The 20,118-nt window shown below is 64.8% G+C and overlaps 2 protein-coding genes across 6 annotated transcripts; one reads left to right on the forward strand and one right to left on the reverse strand.

Annotated features, from left to right (window-relative positions):
* Positions 1-1,761: 1,761 nt before the first annotated feature.
* On the forward strand, positions 1,762-6,183 carry MROH6 (maestro heat like repeat family member 6). 2 transcript variants are annotated; one of them, XM_088023069.1, is made up of 14 exons: positions 1,762-2,022; positions 2,091-2,243; positions 2,404-2,558; positions 3,162-3,279; positions 3,431-3,615; positions 3,703-3,840; positions 3,954-4,068; positions 4,178-4,321; positions 4,400-4,573; positions 4,742-4,909; positions 5,161-5,280; positions 5,534-5,636; positions 5,745-5,810; positions 5,960-6,183. In XM_088023069.1, the coding sequence occupies exons 1-14, from the start codon at positions 1,762-1,764 to the stop codon at positions 6,181-6,183; spliced, it is 2,124 nt and encodes a 707-aa protein (XP_087879195.1). The 2 variants fall into 2 exon arrangements, with proteins under 2 accessions (XP_087879195.1, XP_087879196.1); XM_088023070.1 differs by having other exon boundaries at positions 2,115-2,243.
* Positions 6,184-9,380: 3,197 nt separating this feature from the next.
* On the reverse strand, positions 9,381-15,094 carry GSDMD (gasdermin D). Of its 4 annotated transcripts, none has more exons than XM_028093515.2 (11): positions 14,650-15,094; positions 12,534-12,755; positions 12,178-12,370; positions 11,540-11,636; positions 11,226-11,328; positions 10,947-11,009; positions 10,618-10,683; positions 10,327-10,502; positions 10,102-10,243; positions 9,931-10,004; positions 9,381-9,776 (listed from the first exon to the last, which is right to left on the reverse strand). In XM_028093515.2, the coding sequence occupies exons 2-11, from the start codon at positions 12,748-12,750 to the stop codon at positions 9,531-9,533; spliced, it is 1,377 nt and encodes a 458-aa protein (XP_027949316.1). In that variant the 5' UTR covers positions 12,751-12,755; positions 14,650-15,094; the 3' UTR covers positions 9,381-9,530. The 4 variants fall into 4 exon arrangements, with proteins under 4 accessions (XP_027949316.1, XP_027949314.1, XP_087878839.1 ...); XM_028093513.2 differs by having other exon boundaries at positions 11,468-11,636; positions 14,650-15,093; XM_088022713.1 differs by having other exon boundaries at positions 9,381-9,773; positions 11,468-11,636; positions 14,650-15,090.
* Positions 15,095-20,118: the final 5,024 nt, after the last annotated feature.

The following is a 20,118-nucleotide window of genomic DNA, read 5'->3' on the forward strand; positions in this document are numbered from 1 at the left end:
GGTGGGCTGGACTCAGGGATCAGAGCCTGGGTGCATGCCCCCTGGGGGAGGCCCAGGCTCTGCCCTGGGGAGCGGGGGAGGCTGCCTTTTGCTGGGGTCTGAGGGTGGCCAGGCGCTAGGCCAAGGCTGGTAGTCAGGGGCTCGTGCAGCGGGACTGCGGGGCCAGATCTGAGACTCGACAGGACAAGGCTCTGGGGAAAGGGAGGCTGATAGTGCCCACCTAGGAGATGGTGGGGCTCTTGCGGGAGGCCGGGGAGGGGGAGCCACGGGGTGGGGATGAGGTCCCAGGAGGAGGGCCTTGGGGATTTCCTGTATCCAAGCATGGCCCCAGACCCCACACCAACCAAGGGCATTGCCCCGGAGGAGTCAGTGGGACACCTCATGCCTGCCAAGCCAAAGAGAAGCCCAGCTGTCCCTGGCCACTGCAGCGGCCAGCCCTGCAGGACTCTGCCACTGGGCGCTGCGCTCACGGGCTCCACCATCGGTCATGGGGTCAGCCAGGCCTGACCCAGGAGCCTTACAAAGGGACAGAAAGTGGCATTAGAGCCAGCGAAGAAATGAACGGTGCTGGGCTGGTCCTGCCTCTGTGCGCACAAAGCTAGTCAGGTTTCTACTGGCTTTGGCGACTTGGGTTCCACAGAAACCACTCGGGAGAGCTGTTCTCAGCTACGTGGGGTGGGCGGGCCAGGCCTCTCGGATCCAGGCAGCACAAGGGGGCAAACGCAGGCAAGGGCGTGGAGGGGTGCTGGCTTCCTGCGGTGCTTCCTAAAACACTTCCGCCTCTTCAAGTATCTGACCAGACTGGCTCTTCTGGATCCCAAGGCTTAGTTAGGCTGGGCAGTGCCGTGTGTCACTGGGTGAACATGACAAGATTTGGGGCAGAGACCTGGTCAGGCCAGCCCTGGGGAGCATGAGGCTTGGAGAGATACAGACTCACAAACACCCACATGGCAGAATACAGGCCCCAGATACCCCCACAGGTCCACCACTTCTCAGCTGTGCACTTCCTCTGGGCCAGGACCCAGGAACCCCGTGGTCCAGTGTTGGGTGGAGGGGGCCCCTCAGAACGGGCTAGGACCCAGGAGGCCCACCCCGACGATGGCAGCAGGGGCACTCCTCTCGCCTCTGCTCCAGCCCAGGCCTGCCTGAGCTCAGAGGTGGCGACATCTTTCTCAACCATCCTCATCCCCAAGATGCCTGGCCGGCTCGGAATGCAGTGGGGACGGCCCAGCTCCTGGCCCCAGGCTCTGCCTGGACCCAGCTGCTGCTTTAGGGCTGAATCAGGCAGGGCCTTAGCTCAGGGTTGGGCCCTGACTTCTGGACCCTGGACCGTGCTGGGGTCTCCTCTGGGCTGTCCACACCTGCCGGGGGTTTCCCTGCCCAGAGGGACTGGATGTCAGGGTGAAGGGCCCTTCTCCCCCTCTTCTTGCAGATCCACCACCCCAGGGGTCTCATCCCTTCCCAGGGCCTGGTGGGCAGAGCAGACCCCACACACCCCAGCTTCAGGCTGCTACTCCCTGCCAGCCCCAAGGGCAGGCAGGCCCCTCCCGGGCCCCCGATGTGTACACCTGTGGGTGCCTCTGTGGAATGCCCCAACCCCCACACAGGGAGAGTGTGAGCGCACACGCATGCGCCACCACGCCTCTCCCTGGTCCTGCCTGCCCTGGGCCAGCTTCTAGGTCAGGCCTGGGCACGGCTTCCTGGGAGAACCAGCGGCAGGCGCTGCAGGCTGGATCCAGCTGCTTGGGGTGTGCGGTGGCCATGGCTTGGGGGGCGTGGGGCCGGGCCCCTGGGGGCCCCGTGGGGGCTCTAACCCTGACAGCTCTGGCTGAAGGGATCCGGACCGACCAGGGGCAGACCCCAGGCCGCTCTCCCCTCGGCCCTCAGCCGGAACACGGGCTTGAACCCGAGGTGGAAGCTGAGGGTGCAGCTGCCATCCCCATGGTTGGCAGTGAGGCCTGTTCCCTGCCAGGCAGGCGTCAGGTGAGTGCGGAGGGAGGGTCAGGGGACCACCCGGAGGAAGTGGGGGGTGCTGGGGAAGAGCGCTGGGAGAGCCAAGGGGACTCTACATCCCACCCACCCTGCCCTAGGACCCCCTGAGTCCCTGGGGGCAGGGGGCCCTCGCCGACCTGGCGGTGTACACGGCTGCCTGCCTGGAAGAGGCTGGCTTTGCGGGAACCCAGGCAACTGCACTCACGCTGTCCTCAGCTCTGGAGGCCCGGGGGCAGCGTCTGGAGGACCAGGTGAGCCCCCCCCGTCCCTGCCCCCGCCCCGAGCTCCTGCTGTTGAGTTCCAGGGCTGGGGGCCGGGAGTGAGCACCCGCCAAGCACACTCGTTTCGGGCTGCACCTGCCCCATGGGGGTACAGAGTGGTGCACCGCGGCCATCTGCTCCACCCTGCCAGGTGCACGCCTTGGTGCGGGGACTGCTGACACAGGTGCCCAGCCTGGCCGAAGGGAGGCCCCGGCGGGCGGCCCTCCGGGTGCTGAGCGCGCTGGCCCTGGAGCACGCTCGGGAGGTGGTGTGTGCGCTGCTGCCGAGCTCGCTGCCCCCGGACCGGTAACCTGCCTCCCCCAGGCCAGCAACCCCATCCCTGAGGCCCCCACGCAGCTTCCTTCCCCCTTCCTGATGCACGGTGGAGGCGGGCCTTGGGGCGGGGGGGGGTTGTGGAGGGGGCAGAGCCTCTGAATTCCCTCCGCTTGACTCCTGTCCTCCATCCACTCCCCACCCCTCTCGCCTCGGGGTCCCTGGCTTGGGGGGGCCTGCTTTCTCCCTGCCCAGGTCACACCAGGAGCCCAGCCTGGGGCTCCAAGGGGGGACGAGCGAGCCAGGTGGCTGCTTCTCCCCGACGCCCCTGGCTCTTTGGTCGGTCTGCCCGGGAGAAGTTATGTCGGGTCTCGCTCTGTACAGTGACTATGTCTATTACCAGGTTTGTGGCCCTGCTGCTGGCCCCCCAGGACCCTGCCAGCCCCCCCCCCCCCCCCGGGCCGCTGCAGACAGTCTGCACAGATGGCAATTGTTTGGTTTTTCTGGGGTTTGCGGGTGGAGTGCCTGGGGGATGCTTTACCCCCTGCTCCCCATGCTGGAGTCCTCGAGGCCACCTCCCACCCTGACCTAGGGACTCCCCACGTCGGACCCTGCCTCAGGTGCTCGTACCCCCAGGGCAGCAGCTGAGCTATGGCGCAGCCTGAGCCGGAATCAGCGCGTGAACGGGCAGGTGCTGGTCCAGCTGCTGTGGGCACTGAAGGATGAAGCGGGGCCTGAGCTGGAGGCCTTGGCGGTAGGTGACGAGCCAACACAGCCGGGGGCCACCCCCAGGGAGGGTCTGGCCCCAGGGGTGCGGGGGCAGCAGGCTCTCACTGGGGTGTCCGAGCTTTGTCCTAGTGTCTGTCATGGCGCCCAGAGCCTGAGCTGGGCTGCTCGTTCCGCAGGCCACGCGGGCCCTCGGAGAGATGCTGGCCGTGTCTGGCTGTGTGGGTGCCACGCGGGGCTTCTACCCACACCTTCTGCTCGTGCTGGTCACACAGCTCCACCAGCTGGCACGGCGTGGGCACTCTCCTGACACCCCGAAGGGGTGGGCCCCATTGCACCGAGGGCCACCGCACAGCCACGCCAGGTGAGGGGCCCACAGCAGAGGGGAGTGAGGGCTGGGCCACTGCCCTCCCAACCCTCCCCACCCACTTGCTCCCTGCCCCCACCCCAGCTGCGCCGTGGAGGCCTTGAAGGCCTTGCTCACCGGGGATGGAGGCCGTATGGTGGTCACGTGCATGGAACAGGCTGGAGGCTGGAGGAGGCTGGTGGGAGTCCACACCCACCTAGAAGGCGTCTTGCTGCTGGCCAGGTGCTGGAGGGGGGCGCTGGGGAAGAGGCCGGGGCGGGAGGGTGGTCAGGTGGAGGCTTCTCAAGGGGTGAGGCGGTGAGAGGAGGAAGCACCCCCATCTCCGCCCCACCCAGTGCCATGGTAGCGCACGCGGACCACCATCTGCGGGGCCTGTTCGGGAGCTTGTTGCCGCGGCTGCGCAGCCCCGACGACACGCAACGCCTCACGGCGATGGCCTTCTTCACCGGGGTGAGCCTGCTTCCACGTGGGTGGTGAGGGGTGCCGGTGGACCTGGCCCCTAAGCAGGGCCGCCGTCATGGGGACCTCGAGCACGCTGACCCCAGGGCCTCTCTCTCAGCTGTTGCAGAGTCGGCCCACAGCAAGGCTCTTGCGGGAGGAGGTCATCCTGGAGCGGCTCCGGGCCTGGCAGAGCGACCCTGAGCCCACGGTGCGCTGGCTGGGCCTGCTGGGCCTCGGCCACCTGGCGCTGAACCGCGGGAAGGTGAGGGAGCGGCCTGGGGTGGGGGGGGGGACCCGGGCAGGGGCCCGAGGGGCCGCCCACGAGTCGCTGCCCCCGCAGGTGCGGCACGTGAGCAAGCTGCTGCCCGCGCTGCTGGGTGCGCTAGGCGAGGGCGACGCGAGGCTCGTGGACGCCGGGCTGGGCGCGCTGCGGAGGCTCCTGCTGCGGCCTCGGGCGCCCGTGCGGCTCCTGAGCGCCGAGCTGGGGCCGCGCCTCCCTCGGCTGCTGGACGACGTAAGCTCCGCCCCTCCGGGCCGCCGGGCGCCCCCCCCCACACCGCAATCCGCCCCGTTCCTGCCCGCCCACCCCCCCCCCCAGGCACCCCGGATCAGCGCCCAGACTGCCGCCCTCGCCTAGACTCTCCCGGTTCTTGGTCTGCCCTGACCGCGCCCTCCCACGCAGGCCAGGGACTCGGTCCGCGCCTCGGCGGTGGGGCTTCTCGGGACGCTGGTGCGGCGGGGCCGGGGCGGGCTCCGGGTGGGCCTCCGCGGCCCCCTGAGGAAGCTGGTGCTCCAGAGCCTCGTCCCCTTGCTGTTGCGCCTGCAGGATCCGAGCCGTGACGCTGCTGAGGTCAGCTGCCCCCCAAGACTGCCCCACTGCTGTCCCCATCCAGCCCTACCCGTTCCCACCCTGTGTGTCTCCTAAGATTATATAGGTCAGGGCTTTCTACAAGGACCTCAGGTGCCAGGGTCGAGGGTTCCCGGGTTCCTGGTCTTTCCTGGACCACTTGCCCCGGGCTCTTCCACCCCTCATCCTGGCCACACCCCAGCTACCTCTTGCCACTCTCTGGACCCTAACCCTGCTCCCTTCCCCTGTCCTAGAGTTCAGAGTGGACCCTGGCCCGCTGTGACCAGGCCTTGCGTTGGGGCCTGCTGGAGGACATGGTCACTGTGGCCCACTACGACAGCCCTGAGGCCCTAAGCCGCATCTGCCACTGCCTGGTCAGTAGGGGAGGACAGTGAGAGCGATGGGGTGTGGTCAGCTGCACACTTGGTCCAGCATACACCAGGGCACTCCCGCCAAAACTGAGTCTCCTTGCTTTCCCGGCTAAGGTGGTGGCAAATCGAAGACCTCAGGCCCTATGCCTTGCACTGGGGGCTCCCCAGGGGACCTCAGGCCCTGGGCTTGCATCTGCCACCTTCTCTTCACGTGGGATGGGTCCTCCTGTACTGTCATAAACCCATCTGCCCCCAGGTTCAGCAGTACCCAAGTCACATCCCCAGCTTCCTGAGCCAGACCCAGGGCTACCTGCGGAGCCCACAGGACCCCTTGCGCTGGGCAGCTGCTGTGCTCCTAGGTGAGAGGGTCCTGGTGTCTGTCCCTCAAGCTCAGAGCTCTGGGAACTGGACCAGCCCTTCCCCGATGGGGGCCTGGGGCCAGGGCTCACAGGCATGTCTTGGTCCAGGTTTCCTCGTCCATCACACCAGCCCCGGCCGTGTCAGCCAGGACCTGCTGGACTCCCTGTTCCAGGGTAAGGACCCAGCCTGCTCACCAGGGTGTGGGGTCCTGGAGAAGCTGGCGGCGCTAGGATGAAGTGGATGGGAATGGATTGGGTGGAGGGCCAGGGACCTGGGGTCCTGAGAGCCCTCCGACCTTGCCTGAGCTGCCCTATCCCTGCAGAGCTGGGGCAGCTGCAGAGTGACCCAGAGCCCGCCGTGGTCGCCGCGGCTCACGTGTCCGCCCAACAGGTGGCGCTGCTGGCCCGCGCACAGGCCCGGCCCCGCCGCCTGCGTCAACTCCGCCCAGGCCTCTGGCACCACACCCGGCCCCTGCCAGTCTATGCCAACAGCCCATTCCAGCCCCGGAGCTTTATAGGCCGCTGGGGCTGCCTGGGACCTGGCTGAGCCTGACCCCAAGCCAGCCCGGAGGGTACCTGGGGTCCGAGTCCAACAGCGCACTGCTGTGTGGCCAGTCCTGGCAGGGACGGGTCTGCGGAAGAGGTCCGCTTGAGGGCCGCCCTGCACCTGGTACTGGGTGCACACAAACCCTCCCTCTCTAGGAACGCACGCCACGGCAGCCACGTGACCTAGGACAGCCGCGCCTTCTGTGCGAGCACCATCTTGCCCTCGGCCCCCCCCCCCGCTTGCCTCTTGCACCCATGGGTCCGTCTGTCCCCACTTGGGCCTGTTGCTCTCCCAGCTCCCTAGAGTGTGCCCTGTTCCCAGCCTGGATGGCACCTGGCCTCCCGAGCTGGGGTCCGGTGGGGGACACTGTGAAACTGGTCCGACCCTGCGAGCTGGTGCCGCGGTAGGCTGCCCGCTTCCTGGGTCTTTGCGCACAGCCCGGCTCGGCCTCCCCTGCCTGTCTGGGCTGTCCTTCCCAGCAGCCCATCGTCCCCCTTGACATGTCCCAGTCCTCAGTGGCCTGCCCCCATCCCCCACACCTCTACTCCTGTGCGTCGTGTCTTCTCCAGATTTCCCCTGACTTGCCCCCGGAGGCTTGGGTGATAAAGTGGCTTCAGGTGTGAGGTGCCGCCATCTGCATGCACTGGACTGAGCCCTCAGCTGGCTCTCCAGCGCCCTGCTCGGGCTTGAACGAGGATAGCATGACTGCACCTGCTGGGGAGAAGCCTCTCTGGGCCCTGGTGGGCTTCTCCACTCAGAATGCCTGCCTTGAAACGTTCTCCTGCCTTTCAAGGCCCGCCCCCAAAGCCATCTCCTCAGAGAGGCCTTGGCTCACAGCCTCTTGGAGGGTTGGGACCAGTCCCCCCAGTCTGGGGACCCCTTGGGGTCCTGCCTGCCCACTGTGGAAAGTGTTTAAAATAAACACAGGTGGATTAAAAGGGTCTGGCGTGTGTCTGGGGACTGGGTCTGGGCCAAGGATGGAGTCCTGATGACCTTGGCCTGGTCCAATATGCGGCTCAGGCTGGGATTATAGATAAGGCAGAGTGTAGCCAGGAATAAGGGTCAGCCCGCCGGGCAGGGTTAGCGTCAAGCTGGTTCCGGGTCCAGGTTTACGGCCAGGGTCAGGCAGGGGTTTGCCTGAGACAAAGAGAAAGCTCAGGAGCTCAGGCAGGAAGGAGGCTAGGTCTCTCTAGGCCCAGGCAGGGTCAGGCCAAGGGCATGGGTCTGTGCGGAACCAGGGGCATGGTTTGGTGTATTAGTTTAGACCCTCCAAAGCATATGTCAAAACAAGATGAAGCTACAAGAAGAGGCCCTCTGACTCCCGGAAGGATGGGAGGGCGAAGGAAAGGGTTGTTCGGGGTGTCCTGGGAGGCTGTACTGGCCGGGGGGCTCTCAAGCCGGTCACCCATCCAGGAGGACCGCAGCTCCCAGGATAGGGTTGCTGGGCAGAGCTGGTCTCCCTCTTCAGTTTCCCTCGAGGCAGCTGGTGTGTGCGGGGAGCATCCTCAGAGCCCCTGATTTAATCTGGGCCCGAAGCTGGGCCGAGCAGGGGCCTCATGCTCCCCTCAGTGATGGCCCCTGAGGGCAGAAGCAAGCCCGGCCTCCCCACAGCTGCAGCCCAGGAGCCAGAACCTGGGGTGAGTGTTCGCTGCCCACTGCCGTCACCAAGCAGAGCACGGCTGTGCAGTGATACCCTCTCGGAAGGAGGTCCCAGGCTCAGATGAAGGCTCGGGCAGGCAGCACCCGGGCCCTTCTCACCCCACCCCCGTGGCGCCCACACCCCGCCTGGTTAGCAGGAGTGCAGGCTGTCTCTTGCACAATGCATCTGCCGGCTCGTGGCATGTGTCCACCCCCACCTTGCTATGCCCCCTCCTCCGCAGTACCTGCAAGCCCCCCTGGACTACCTGCCCACCAGGTGTGAGGTTCATCAAAGTCCATGTGGCCTGAAGGCCCAGACTGTGGCTGCGCTCTGGGAGAGAGAGTCTTCTCAGGGACTTCTCTGCTGGGCTGCCCCGTCCCATGGCCATGCCTCGGCCCTATGTGCGGGTGAGTGTGTCCAGCCTGGGGGGGTGGTCTGCCAACCTGCTGCTTGGGTTGGACCACGCTTGCCGCCCTGGTCTCAGTGCTCTCAGGGCACTGATGGCCTTGGAAGCTGAGGACCAATGGTCCGACGCTGCAGCTGGGGCTTGGTGGGGCCACCCAGGACCCGCCTTCTCCCCTGCCTTGAGGGTGATCTCAGGGCCCAGGGGCTCCTGCTTCTCGAACACTTCCGAAGACTGGGGCTATTGCAGTACTCCTTGTTCACCTTGGGTTGCCTTTCAAGTGCCCCCTGATGGGGGTTCCCAAAAGAGAAGCATGGGCCCTAGAGAAGCCAGACAGGCCTGAGAGGCATTGAGCTTTTTCCTGCAGTTGTGTAGCCTGGATCGGGGACGTTTGGGGTGCAGTCTGCCTTTGTTCTGATATTAATTTCGCTCTTGGGCTGGGATGCTAGATATTCACTGGGGCTAATGCCCTAGCTCCCGCCGAACCTCCTGTCCGTCCTCTTCGGCGAGGCCTGAAGCCGCCTGTCAGTGACGGAACCACCCCTTCCCTCTACCTTCCAGCATGCAGAGGAAGGCTGACTGCAGTTCCCACCAAGGAAAGGCAGATTTCCCGGCTGTGCACATTCCTGGAGACACGGCCACGTCAGTCACCACCTGTGCCCATGCCTGGGGCCGCCTCTGCCGCGGGCGGATGAGGCCCGCTGAACGCCCAGGGATCTGCAGCTCGGGGGCCAGGAGCTCCCACGTCCAGGGACGGACTCTCAGCTTTGAGCAGAGGTGTTCGGACGAGACCTGACTGTTTAGACAAGGTCTCTGGCGTGGGTCACTGCCTGTCCAGGAGCCTCCATGCAGCCCCAGGAGGACAGGTCTGTGCTTGTCAGCCGCACCTGCTCTGGTCCCCTCTGCAGCCCCAGTTCTCAAGTTCCCCAAGACAGCTGCACACTGTCCTGGGCGAGTTGCTCTGCCCTGTTCTTTCACGGGCCAGCCCATGGGGGAGGGGCCAGGGGCCCAGCCACACGGCTGGTCTCTCCAGAGCGGCCAGGTCCCTTAGCCCCGTGGCACGACAGCAGCGAGACCACGGAGGGGCACCTGCTCAGCCCCCGCCTGTGCTCCCTCCCCGGATCTGGGGCCCCCCCGGAAACTCGGTGAGCCATCTTTCCTTTGTACATCACATTTATTGACTTTCCCCAACTCCCAGGATGAACTGGCTGCAGGCCGGGTTGGGCTCTCAGCCTCCCAGGGTTGGCAGCCAGGGGGGCTACCCCCCCCCACACCGCAGAGCTGCCCAGGCGAGCAGGCTCAGCCCTAACAGCAGTCCTGGCTCAGGCCGAACAGCAGCGCCAGGCAGGCATAGAGTGCGCACGTGCGGCCCTGGGCCTGGGGCTCCCAGCACACCTGGGGAACGTCCACCTGTACCCCCAGGCCGCATTCCTCCAGCAGGACCCAGGCAGGTGCCTCTGGGTCCCAGCTGCTCCCCAGGAGCCCTTGCGGCAGGGACACATCCCTGCGCTCCTGCCAGGGGGTGCTCTGCTCCAAAACGCTCCCCACCTGCTAGGACGGGGAGGGAGGGTGTCAGTGAGCTACTCGTCCCCGCCTCCCCCCAGCGTCCAGCACCTGCCCACGTCACTCCATCCTAGGAGCACCTGGGGCCCCACACCACAGGCCCAGCCCCTTCCCCTGCAAGCTGCAACGCGCGCTCTCTTACCAGCTTGAACTGCCCGGACAGGCCTCCTGTGTCCAGCATCTCCACGAGCAGCTCACGCTGGCTCTCACTCAGCACTGGGGGAAGACTTCAGCTAAGAGGGGGTTCCAGAAGGCCCCGCTGGGACAAGCCCATATCCCTGCCCCTCCCTGCCCCAGCCCAGGAGCTTCTCACCAGCTAGTGCTTCCACCAGGTAGAGGATGGGGCCGGCCAGGTGCACTTCCAGCTCTCCGGAGGTATGCACCAGGCACTCGAGGACGGCATCCACTGGACCATCCAGGCGGGCCACTGACCCACAGCACAGGCCCCGTTCCAGCTGGGGACACGTGGAGGGGCCGGTGAGTCCGAGGGGCTGGGCGCAGGCCCCTCCCGTCTGGCCCAGTCCCCTGGGCTGCTCACCGCATCCTCCAGGGTCCGCAGGGCTGGCTCTTCCCAAAGCACCTGCACCAGGCCTGCCAACAGCCGCTCACACAGTTCCTTGGACAAGCCCTGCAGGACCTGGGCCTGGGCCCCCACCTCTGCCTGCAGGCCCCGGAAGTCTCCCGTGACTGCCGACCAGTCCTCCACAAACCCGTCTGTGGGGAGAGGGCTGGGACTGACCCTGGAGAGCCCTGGTTGGGAAGGGCGGACTCCCAGGGGGCAGAAAGGGGTGCCCGCCCAGGTGCCCAGGGTTGTCAAGAAGGTACTGACCAGACTCTAATTTGAAGCGGCCGGAGAGCGGTGACTGGCTGCCTGCGCCGCTTGTAAGCTGGTGGCCTGGGCGGGGCAGGGTGAGTCAGGGCAGGGAGCAGGCCCCTGGGCCTCACAGTGCATCGCCACCACCCCAACACTGGCAGCCCAGAGCAGGGGTGAGGCTGGGCCAGGCTAGCGCTGGTGTTGCCTCGTAGCGCCCCCCCAACCCAGCCTGTGCGTGTGCGTGTGTGTGTGCGTTTACTCTTGCTCCTGGTGCCTGGGAGCCCCCTGGCTGAGCTGGGCTGTGCAGAAGGCCCCAGTCTGGGTGGCAGGTGCACAGGCCTCACCTTCCTTGGGCAGTCTGAAGGTCCTCTGCTTCTTGTGCGTCTTCTCCGGGAAGAGGAGGACATCTGGCAGCCAGGTGGGGGCACAGATGGGGGGGGCAGGTCGGCCAGTGACCCCGGCCTCTGCCTCACCCCCGGCCTACCCTGCACCGTTGGCTCCGTGTGCCCCACCCCCTCACACGCCAGAGCACGGGTTCCTCAGCCGCCCAGGAAGCTGTGCAGCCGAATGCCTGCCTCTGCCATGGGGCTTGGGCCCCAGGAGACACCCTAATTCCAGCTCACCCCAGTCTGAGTCAATAAGCAGCTGCGCCACCTGGAAGGCAAGGATGCTGCCTGAGGGGATGGTGACTGTCTTCTTCCGGCTCCGGCGGCCCTGGCCTTGGCCCTGAGGGATGGACGTGGGCTCAGGACTGGGCTCTGGGTTGTGGGGTTGGGTAGGCTGGGTGCTGGGGGGGTGGGGCTGCCTGGGGGCACCCCCGCCTGCCTTCCTGCCCCCTGCCTGATCCGTGGCCCATGCTGTGCACCTGGAAAGATATGGTTCCAAGCAGTGCAAACTGGCCAGAGCCCTCCTGCTTACGGGTCTGGGTGACCTTCACCTCCTTCTGCGTCTGCAGCACCTCCGTCACCACGAACACGTCGTTCCCACAATTCCGCAGCTGCTGTAGGACCTTGTGCTCGGGCTGCCGCAGGTGCCTGTAGCAGGGGGTCGGCCCGGAAGCTGTGGGGGTGTGTCCTGCCCTTCCCAGCCCCGGGCCACGCTGCTGGGGGGCTGACGCGGCCCAGGCACAGGATTCCCATGATCCCCTCCCTGGTGGCTCCCAATAGTGTTTGTGGGGGGGGGGACAAGATCCAGGGATGCTAAGTGGACACCTGCAGACCCCTGGAGACACCCACCCCCTTGGCCGGGTGCTGACCTAGCTGCTTCTCCCTCCATTCCCTGCCCTCCCTGGATTCAAATTTCGAATCTCTACCCTGAACTAATGATCCTCCTCAGCCCGTCCCTCTGTCTGCTCTGCTCCACCCCAGCCCTCAGGATGCAGTCCCCCATTACCTCTGCAGCCTCCTTCCCCTCTGCCCGGCTCAGCATGCCCCCGGGGACTGCCCGCCACCCCCCGCCCCCGGCCTCTGTGCTGACCCATGGCCTGGCACAGACACCCTGTGACTCCTGACGCTCTGGGGTTGTGACCCAGCGGCTGCTTGGGGTTGGCAGAGCCCCACCCCCCGGGGGGCTCACCTCTCTTGCTTCATGGCGTCCCAGATGTTGGGGTCCACTCGCAGTGTACGCACCTTCATCGAGAGGCTGAAGGTATCAAACACCGCCGCCCCGCCTGCACACCTCCCCCGTGCTGGGGCTTCCAGCTCCCCGCTGGCTTGCAGCTCCCCGTCCATGGAGTCGTAGATGTGGATGGGCGCGCTTTGTTTCACAGCTAGAGCCAGACCAGAGCTGAGGCCCCATCCTCCCGCCCGCCACCCATCCCACCTGGGCAGAGGGACCTTTAAAAAGGCCCTGTCCTTTGAAACCAGAAAGCCCAGAAGCCCGGAGTAGACAGCAGGCTGGCCAGTTGCGTCGCCTCCCAGCAGGCGGGGTACCTGGTTCTGGGGCATCAGGCTCCAGAATGTCCCTGATGGAAAGATTGATGCTCTTGTAGCGGGGTTTCCAAAACCACGATCTCGAGCACCTCCTTCCCAACAAGTAGTAGGGCTGGAAGCTGGTGGAGCTCCGCAGGCTGTCCACGGGGATGAGCTCGCCGCTGTGGTCCAGCTCCCGGACCACACTCTTGATCACGCTCTCAAAGGCAGATGCCATTGCTCCTGAGGAGGACAGATGGGTCAGCCATGTTGCCCTCAGGGCTAAAAGAGGCGGGGGGGTTGGGGGCAACAGTTGCTACTTGGATGCCTCCAACGACAGGGAGCTCTTTTCTCCACAGGCCAGTCCTGGGACGCTCTGACAGAAAACTCCTGCTCCTGATCATTACTCAGCACAGAAAGAAACCAAGTGTCTACCCTGTCATGCATTGCAGCATCTCTCCATGGGGCTGGTGAGCACCTCTAGGCTGGGACAGCATGCACACCATCTGTACCATGGCCAGTGTGCCCACAGGAAGCCTAGGAAAGCGCTGGGACTCTCAGAGCTGGGCGGGGGGGGGGGGGGGGGCGGGGAGGGCAGCCCTCAGCCACCCACAGAAACTTTTGTCACTTTGTCAGCCCAACAAGGCTTAGAGCCACTCCTGAAAAGCAGCCCCCGGGGGAGGGCAGGGCAAGGCAGGGGCCTCAGGGGGGACCCCAGCCCAATGCTCTAGCTGCTGCAGGAGCTGTCTCCCTGGCTGAGGTGTTCAGAGAGCAGGAGAAGAAGCAGGAACCACCAAGCTTCTGGGGACTTGGCAAGGGGCCCCCAGCAAGGTCCAGCCACAGCGTCCCCAGCTTCCAGGTACATCCTCTAGGGCTTTTCCTGTGCCCAGAGTTCCATGAGCCACCAGTCCAAGGCTGAGGCTTCAGGGACCAGAGGCCAAAGCAGGCCTGACCCAGGACATAGGAGGCCTGGGCCCCGGGCACAGGAGGCGGACTTTCCCGGCCATTCTGGTCAGTAGGAAACCTCTGAGCCTCCGTGCTGGTCTGAATTCAGAGTGGGCCAAGGGGTGCCTGGAAGGGCCCCCCCGGAGTCAAGCCCAAACCCAGATGGGCTTCCCAGAGGCCTCAGGCTTCCCTAAGCTGGTCTGGGATTGCGGAGAATCCTGGGAGGGTGCTGGGACCAGGTGATCCCCCAAAAGGGCCGGCATCGCCCCCACTGAGCATGAGCTCCAACCCCCCTCAGGCAGCAGGGAATGGCATCGGGTGCGAGGTGCAGTGCTCACCGTGACCGTCACCCCAGGTTCCTGGCCCACGATGGGAAGCAGGTCCGCCCTGCAGACCTGAGTTGTACTGCTGTGCTGGGGAGCTCTGAGCAGGTGGACAGGGCGGGTGCCCAGACCCAAAAGTGAAACTTTGTTCTAGTGACGCCCGGCCGGCCGGCACTCCCAGAAACGCCCCAGCCGGTGCACCCCGCGGGGCCCCTCCGCCTGCCCAGACTGGGGCCCACCAGCGGCCCCCGCGCCCACAGCCTCCACCTCCAGCTGGTGGCACTTCCCGTGGTTTCCTGCTTACAACTCAAGCCCATCAGACATTCCTCCAAAGAAGGTCAGCAAGCACCTCAAGCTGTTCACGTCGTTAACCAGCTGAGAGCCGCAAGCCCGACCCCGCTGAGGAGCCCCTCCGGGCCCCACAGCCCTCTGCTGCCCCAGATCCCACCATGCAGGGGGGAGGGCGGGGGAGGGGGCGAGAGACTGGAGCCCCCCGCACTGCTGGGGGCAGGGCGCCCCCAGCGTCCAAAGAGAACCACCCTCAGCCTCACTCGTGCTCCGCTCCTAGCTGGGCTCAAAAGAAATGAAAACACGGGTTCACACCAAAACCTGCCCGTGAAGGCTCACACAGCATTATTTGAAAAACCAAAATGTAGAAACAACCCGAACGTCCATCAGCTGAGTAAAGGGCACGTGACATCCGTCCTCGGAAGACCTAGGAGAGAAGGGCCCTAGGCCTCGGCAGGCAGGAAGGACTGACGGGCCGCGACACGCATGGGCACGGACGGGCCTCCAAAGCAGCGGATCCACAGACGGAGAGTAGACAAGCGGCGGCCGGGGCGGCGGGGGGGGTCACAGCTAATACGTACGTGGTTTCTTCTGGGGGGACGAAATCCTCTATAACCGGTGGTGGTTTCCTGACTCTGGATATGCCAAAGCCCGCGGGGTTTTCCACCTTAAGTGGGTGGACGGCGTGGCGTGTGAATTACGCCGATAAAGCCGTCATTGAGAAAATCTGGAGTCGGGCTTCAACACGCAGGCCCCTCAGCGCCCCTGTCGTCTGGGTCGTGGAGAGTCGCACCCAGCGGGCTCCTTCTCGCCACCACTTCCTGCCTCGCCCTGATCCCGTGACGCTCGGAGCCCTCACCAGAGCCCCGCCGGCGGGCCTCACGCTCCCTAAGGCTCTGCCACACTCCCCCGCTCAGTCCACACACAAACCGGTAAGCCATCCCTGGGGGGGGGTCTCTGAGGCCGCTGAGGCGGCTTCTCTCCCCAGGCCACGAGCCCAGGGTGCGGGCCGGAGGGCTCTGTGGGGCGGCGGGCGCACAGTCTGCTTGGCGTGGGGCCCCATCTGCTGGTGTGAGAAGGGGCCCTTGCCGGCGGGGAGGCTCCAAGAGCCTGAGGCGCTCGGGCTGGGGGGGTGTGTTCGCGTGTCTGTGTGACCGTACGTGTGCGCGCGGACACGTTAGTGCCGTCGCGTGTCTGTGTGAGCGTACGTGCGCGCGCGGACACGTTAGTGCCGTCGCGTGTCTGTGTGACCGTACGTGCGCGCGCGGACACGTTAGTGCCGTCGCGTGTCTGTGTGAGCGTACGTGTGCGCGCGGACACGTTAGTGCCGTCGCGTGTCTGTGTGACCGTACGTGCGCGCGCGGACACGTTAGTGCCGTCGCGTGTCTGTGTGAGCGTACGTGTGCGCGCGTGGACACGTTAGTGCCGTCGCGTGTCTGTGTGAGCGTACGTGCGCGCGCGGACACGTTAGTGCCGTCGCGTGTCTGTGTGAGCGTACGTGCGCGCGCGGACACGTTAGTGCCGTCGCGTGTCTGTGTGAGCGTACGTGTGCGCGCGTGGACACGTTAGTGCCGTCGCGTGTCTGTGTGAGCGTACGTGTGCGCGCGTGGACACGTTAGTGCCGTCGCGTGTCTGTGTTCGTACGTGTGCGCGCGGACACGTTAGTGCCGTCGCGTGTCTGTGTTCGTACGTGCGCGCGCGGACACGTTAGTGCCGTCGCGTGTCTGTGTGAGCGTACGTGCGCGCGCGGACACGTTAGTGCCGTCGCGTGTCTGTGTGAGCGTACGTGCGCGCGCGGACACGTTAGTGCCGTCGCGTGTCTGTGTGAGCGTACGTGCGCGCGCGGACACGTTAGTGCCGTCGCGTGTCTGTGTGAGCGTACGTGTGCGCGCGTGGACACGTTAGTGCCGTCGCGTGTCTGTGTGAGCGTACGTGTGCGCGCGGACACGTTAGTGCCGTCGCGTGTCTGTGTTCGTACGTGTGCGCGCGGACACGTTAGTGCCGTCGCGTGTCTGTGTGACCGTACGTGTGCGCGCGGACACGTTAGTGCCGTCGCGTGTCTGTGTGAGCGTACGTGCGCGCGCGGACACGTTAGTGCCGTCGCGTGTCTGTGTTCGTACGTGTGCGCGCGGACACGTTAGTGCCGTCGCGTGTCTGTGTGAGCGTACGTGCGTGCGGACACGTTAGTGCCGTCGCGTGTCTGTGTTCGTACGTGTGCGCGCGGACACGTTAGTGCCGTCGCGTGTCTGTGTTCGTACGTGTGCGCGCGGACACGTTAGTGCCGTCGCGTGTCTGTGTGAGCGTACGTGCGTGCGCGGACACGTTAGTGCCGTCGCGTGTCTGTGTGAGCGTACGTGTGCGCGCGTGGACACGTTAGTGCCGTCGCGTGTCTGTGTGACCGTACGTGCGCGCGCGGACACGTTAGTGCCGTCGCGTGTCTGTGTGAGCGTACGTGTGTGCGTGCGCTCGTGCGTGCGGACACGTTAGTGCGCGTCGTGTGCCATCACGTGTTGGGGAGCTGCAAGGCCTAAGCTGTGCCCACGGCTGTCGATGCCGGAAGGCTGTCCTCCCCGGGTCCTCTCTCCTGCAGTGCAGCCTCTTTCCCTGTTCCTGCACACAGCCACCCCTGGGGGACTGGGTCTGAGGCAGAGGTGCCAGGCAGGAGCCATCCGTGGGCGGGAGGGGCAGCGCGCCGGCCACGGCAACCACGGATGGTGGCACACGGTGCCCACCTGCCTTGAGGCTGTTACCTGGGGCTGCCACGCCTCAGGCTGGGTGGGGTGGGGCCAGGGCATGGCTGCTGCAATTCCCTGGTCCCATTTTCAGTTCTTCAGCAAAAACCAAAACAGGAGGGACTCGGCAAGTCATTTGCCTATCACCTGGACTCCTGACTCCTGACAGAGGACAGAGGTCAGCCTGACAGGGCAGGAGTGACCTGCTGGGGAGAAAAGGTGGAAAGAAGGTGGGAGGGGCTGGCCCTGCACCCTATCCCCTCCCTGACTCCCATTCAAGAGGTGAAGGGCGGTCACCAGGACATTTTGAGGGCCAGGAACTCTGGGGCGACATTATGTCCTCCTCGAGCCTGCCCTAGGTTACACTGAGGTAGGTAAGGCCACCCTGGCCAAGACCTGGGGGTCCACAGCTAGAGAGGACACATGTCTCTGAAGGCAAGCTGTGACCCCAGACAGAGCCAGGGAAGGCACCTGGAGGGGTCAGCAAGGCCGGATGCCCCAAGGTGGAGGAAGCTCTGGGCAACCAGGGACTCTGCCTCCACCCACCGGGTGTGAGGGGCTGGTGCAGGGCGTGGCAGTGGCAATCCAGCGCAGACCCTGCCCTGGGGGTGCCCAGCCCCTGGCAAAGGGCATTCAGATCCCAGAGATAACCCAGAGAGCTCTGGAGGGAGCGGCCCCATCGCGGAGGAGACGGGCGAGCGGCCTGAGGCAGCTGAATTCCAGGCTCAGGGTGGCGCGCCAGGGCAGGTGCCAGGGGCAGCAGGTTCCGTGGGGTCCGTGATGGGGGCCCGTGCAGTGCCCTCCAACCCGCCCGCGCGCGAGTGGGAGCCGCCCTGGCCCGCTCCACCCAGCGCCGACCCTTCCAGGGACATTCCCCAGCTTCCCGCGGTGCCGGGAAGTCGGTGCCCGCGCCCTCCGCAGGCTCCCTCAGGTGCTGGGCTCCCCTTCCTCCCAGCGTTGCCCCTCCCCGCCTGGTGCCTATGTCTCTGTCCCGCCCTCGGGGCCATTGGGAGCCCTTGCTCCGGAAAGAAAAACAGATGCTGTCAGGATTAGAGACACCTGTCCCAGCGGCTGCTGCAGGGCCAGGGGGTGCTAAGCGCAGGCAGAAGCCCCAGAAGTCCCATCTTTTTTTTTTTTTTTTTAAGATTTTATTTATTTATTCATGAGAGACAGAGAGAGAGAGGCAGAGGGAGAAGCAGGCTCCCAAGGAGCAGGGAGCCCGATACGGGACTCGATCCCAGGACGCTGGGATCATGACCTGAGCCGAAGGCAGACGCCCAACCATCTGAGCCACCCAGGCGCCCCAGAAGTCCCATCTTTTGGGGACTGAGTCCCCCGCGGGGCATCCCTCCCGCCAGCGCCACGGCCACCCATCAATAGCCCGGACGCTTGGGCGCATCTGCCCAGCACTGCTCAGTCAACGGTGGGCAGATCTCTGGGCGGGGGGTGGAGGGGACAGGTCAGCCCCAGAGCAGGGCAGTGTCAGTTCAGGGGTGCCCCAGGAGTCAGGAGGGGCGTGGGCGGCAGGAAGGCAGCGGGGCTGCTGCTTCCTTTCAGAGTCCCCTGCCCTGGGACCTGCTGTGATGTCTCTGGTCCCCTGAGCTCTCTGCCTGCTGGGGCGGGGGCCACAGAAGCCCGTGCCACCCCAACGGGGCCTCTGCCCGAGGAAGCGCACCCCTTGCTCTTGCTTCTGGTTTTCCGAGCCTCACTCTGCCCCAGCTGGGAGAAGCGCTCACTGCTGGAGTCCAGGCCTCGCTGGGGCAGGAGGGGAGTAGTTATCGGCTGGACACTAGTACCGAGGTTCGCTCAGTACTGGGCCTGCGGAGCATGGTCTTCGTGAGATTCATCCATCCTGGTCCCTGAGAGCCTTGTGGAAATGCCGCGATTCTGGGAACAGGAGACCAAAACACTTTTCTCCCAGAAGGATCTGGCCCAGAGGGTCTGAGAGTCATGCTTTCTGGTGAGGGTTAGGTGTGGGGTGGATGCTGGGGTGAAACAGGGGTCCATAGGGCCCCTGAGAGCATTTGTCTTCCACAGTAACGTCCCACTCCCTTCCCTCTGGGATGAAAGGTGAGGGGGCATCCGTGGGGTAGTGGCCCCAGCCTGCCAGCCACCTGTTCCCACCTGAGGACTCCCACCTGCATGCGTATCTAGAGGGAAGCAGTTGACAGGAGGGTCCCCAAGGGCTGGGTGTGCAGGCTCGGTGGGGGGAGATAACGCAGGACAGACTGGACATTCTGTGCATATTCCCTGACAAAAGTGCGCTTGGTATGGCTACACTGCATTCCCTTTGGGGGGGTGCTGCGCCCCGGGGTAGCTTTATGCTGTGGGGCAGGGCGGAAGCGGCTGTGGTGGGACGAGCTCAGGAGGGAGGCAGCCTGCCTGGGCTGTGGGGCAGAGAAAACACGCAAAGGGAAAGGGGAAGCTGGGTGTGGGAGAAGGTGGGGGCCTCCAGGGCTCGGGGAGAAGACAGCCCTGCGAGGAGAGAGAAGTTCTTCACAACGGACGTGGGCACCCGGGCAGCCCTCTGGGAAGGAGCACCTCGGGGTGGGGGAGAAAGGCTGCCGGCAGTGTGGGTGGTCAGCAAGAAGACAGCACGGAGGGGAGACGGCCACCCAGCAGCCGGCCTAGGATGTGCAGGACGGGGGAGGCCCAGACACGGACCTGTCTCTCAGACGGAAGCGACCCCGGAGACGGTTGTTGTGGGACCTCAGTGTGCTGATGTCTTGACACCAGAGCAGGGCCTGGCATGCTGTAAAGAGCTATCAACAGGCTAAGTATTTTTGTCTGGTGTTCATACAGAATGTGTCATTTGAGGGGAATTCCTAAAAATGCAATTACTCAGAAAGTACTCAGGGTCTTGGCACACATTGCAAGTTGCCCTTCAGAAAGGCTATGCCGATGTCCAGAATAAGCACTGTGAGTTTCTGCCCCCCTGAGCCAACACTGAAGGCAGATTGGTTTCATTTTTGCCAGTCTGATGGGCGTCAATGAGTTCCGAATGCAACTGTTAAGATAGGTTTTAGTAGGTTAACTGTGACAGCACTTACATCCTATTTACAGTTTCTCAACCCTAGGAGACAAATCTCCACACCGTGTATCCTCTTGGCAAGTGGCTGGGCTCTCCTCTCCACCACCCCTGGACCGGACAGCTTGTCCAGACATCCCTGGTCCAGACGCAGAAGAGAGCAGGCTCAGTGCTAGACTCACGAATCTCGGTTTGTGCTGTGTAAGAAATTACCCCAAACCTTAGTGGTGTAAACAACATCTGCTCATTCACTCACAGATATGTGAGTTGCTCTGAATTATGCCATTAGG

This window comes from Eumetopias jubatus, unplaced genomic scaffold (genome assembly GCF_037043125.1).
Source record: "Eumetopias jubatus isolate StellerSeaLion01/CBP00866 unplaced genomic scaffold, mEumJub1_p1.0 scaffold_4, whole genome shotgun sequence".
Classification (NCBI taxonomy): Eukaryota; Metazoa; Chordata; class Mammalia; order Carnivora; family Otariidae; genus Eumetopias; species Eumetopias jubatus.

What these genes read in the sequence shown, in the direction of transcription:
- MROH6 (XM_088023069.1), top strand. Translation starts at nt 1,762, where the DNA reads ATGGCTTGGGGGGCGTGGGGCCGGGCCCCTGGGGGCCCCGTGGGGGCT. An exon ending in GGCGTCTTGCTGCTGGCCAG is followed by an intron (nt 3,841 to 3,953) that starts GTGCTGGAGGGG and finishes CGCCCCACCCAG; the next exon opens with TGCCATGGTAGCGCACGCGG. An exon ending in CGAGCCGTGACGCTGCTGAG is followed by an intron (nt 4,910 to 5,160) that starts GTCAGCTGCCCC and finishes CCCCTGTCCTAG; the next exon opens with AGTTCAGAGTGGACCCTGGC.
- GSDMD (XM_028093513.2), bottom strand. Translation starts at nt 12,750, where the DNA reads ATGGCATCTGCCTTTGAGAGCGTGATCAAGAGTGTGGTCCGGGAGCTG. An exon ending in GCCTGATGCCCCAGAACCAG is followed by an intron (nt 12,371 to 12,533) that starts GTACCCCGCCTG and finishes GTCTGGCTCTAG; the next exon opens with CTGTGAAACAAAGCGCGCCC. An exon ending in GCTTATTGACTCAGACTGGG is followed by an intron (nt 11,010 to 11,225) that starts GTGAGCTGGAAT and finishes CCTGGCTGCCAG; the next exon opens with ATGTCCTCCTCTTCCCGGAG.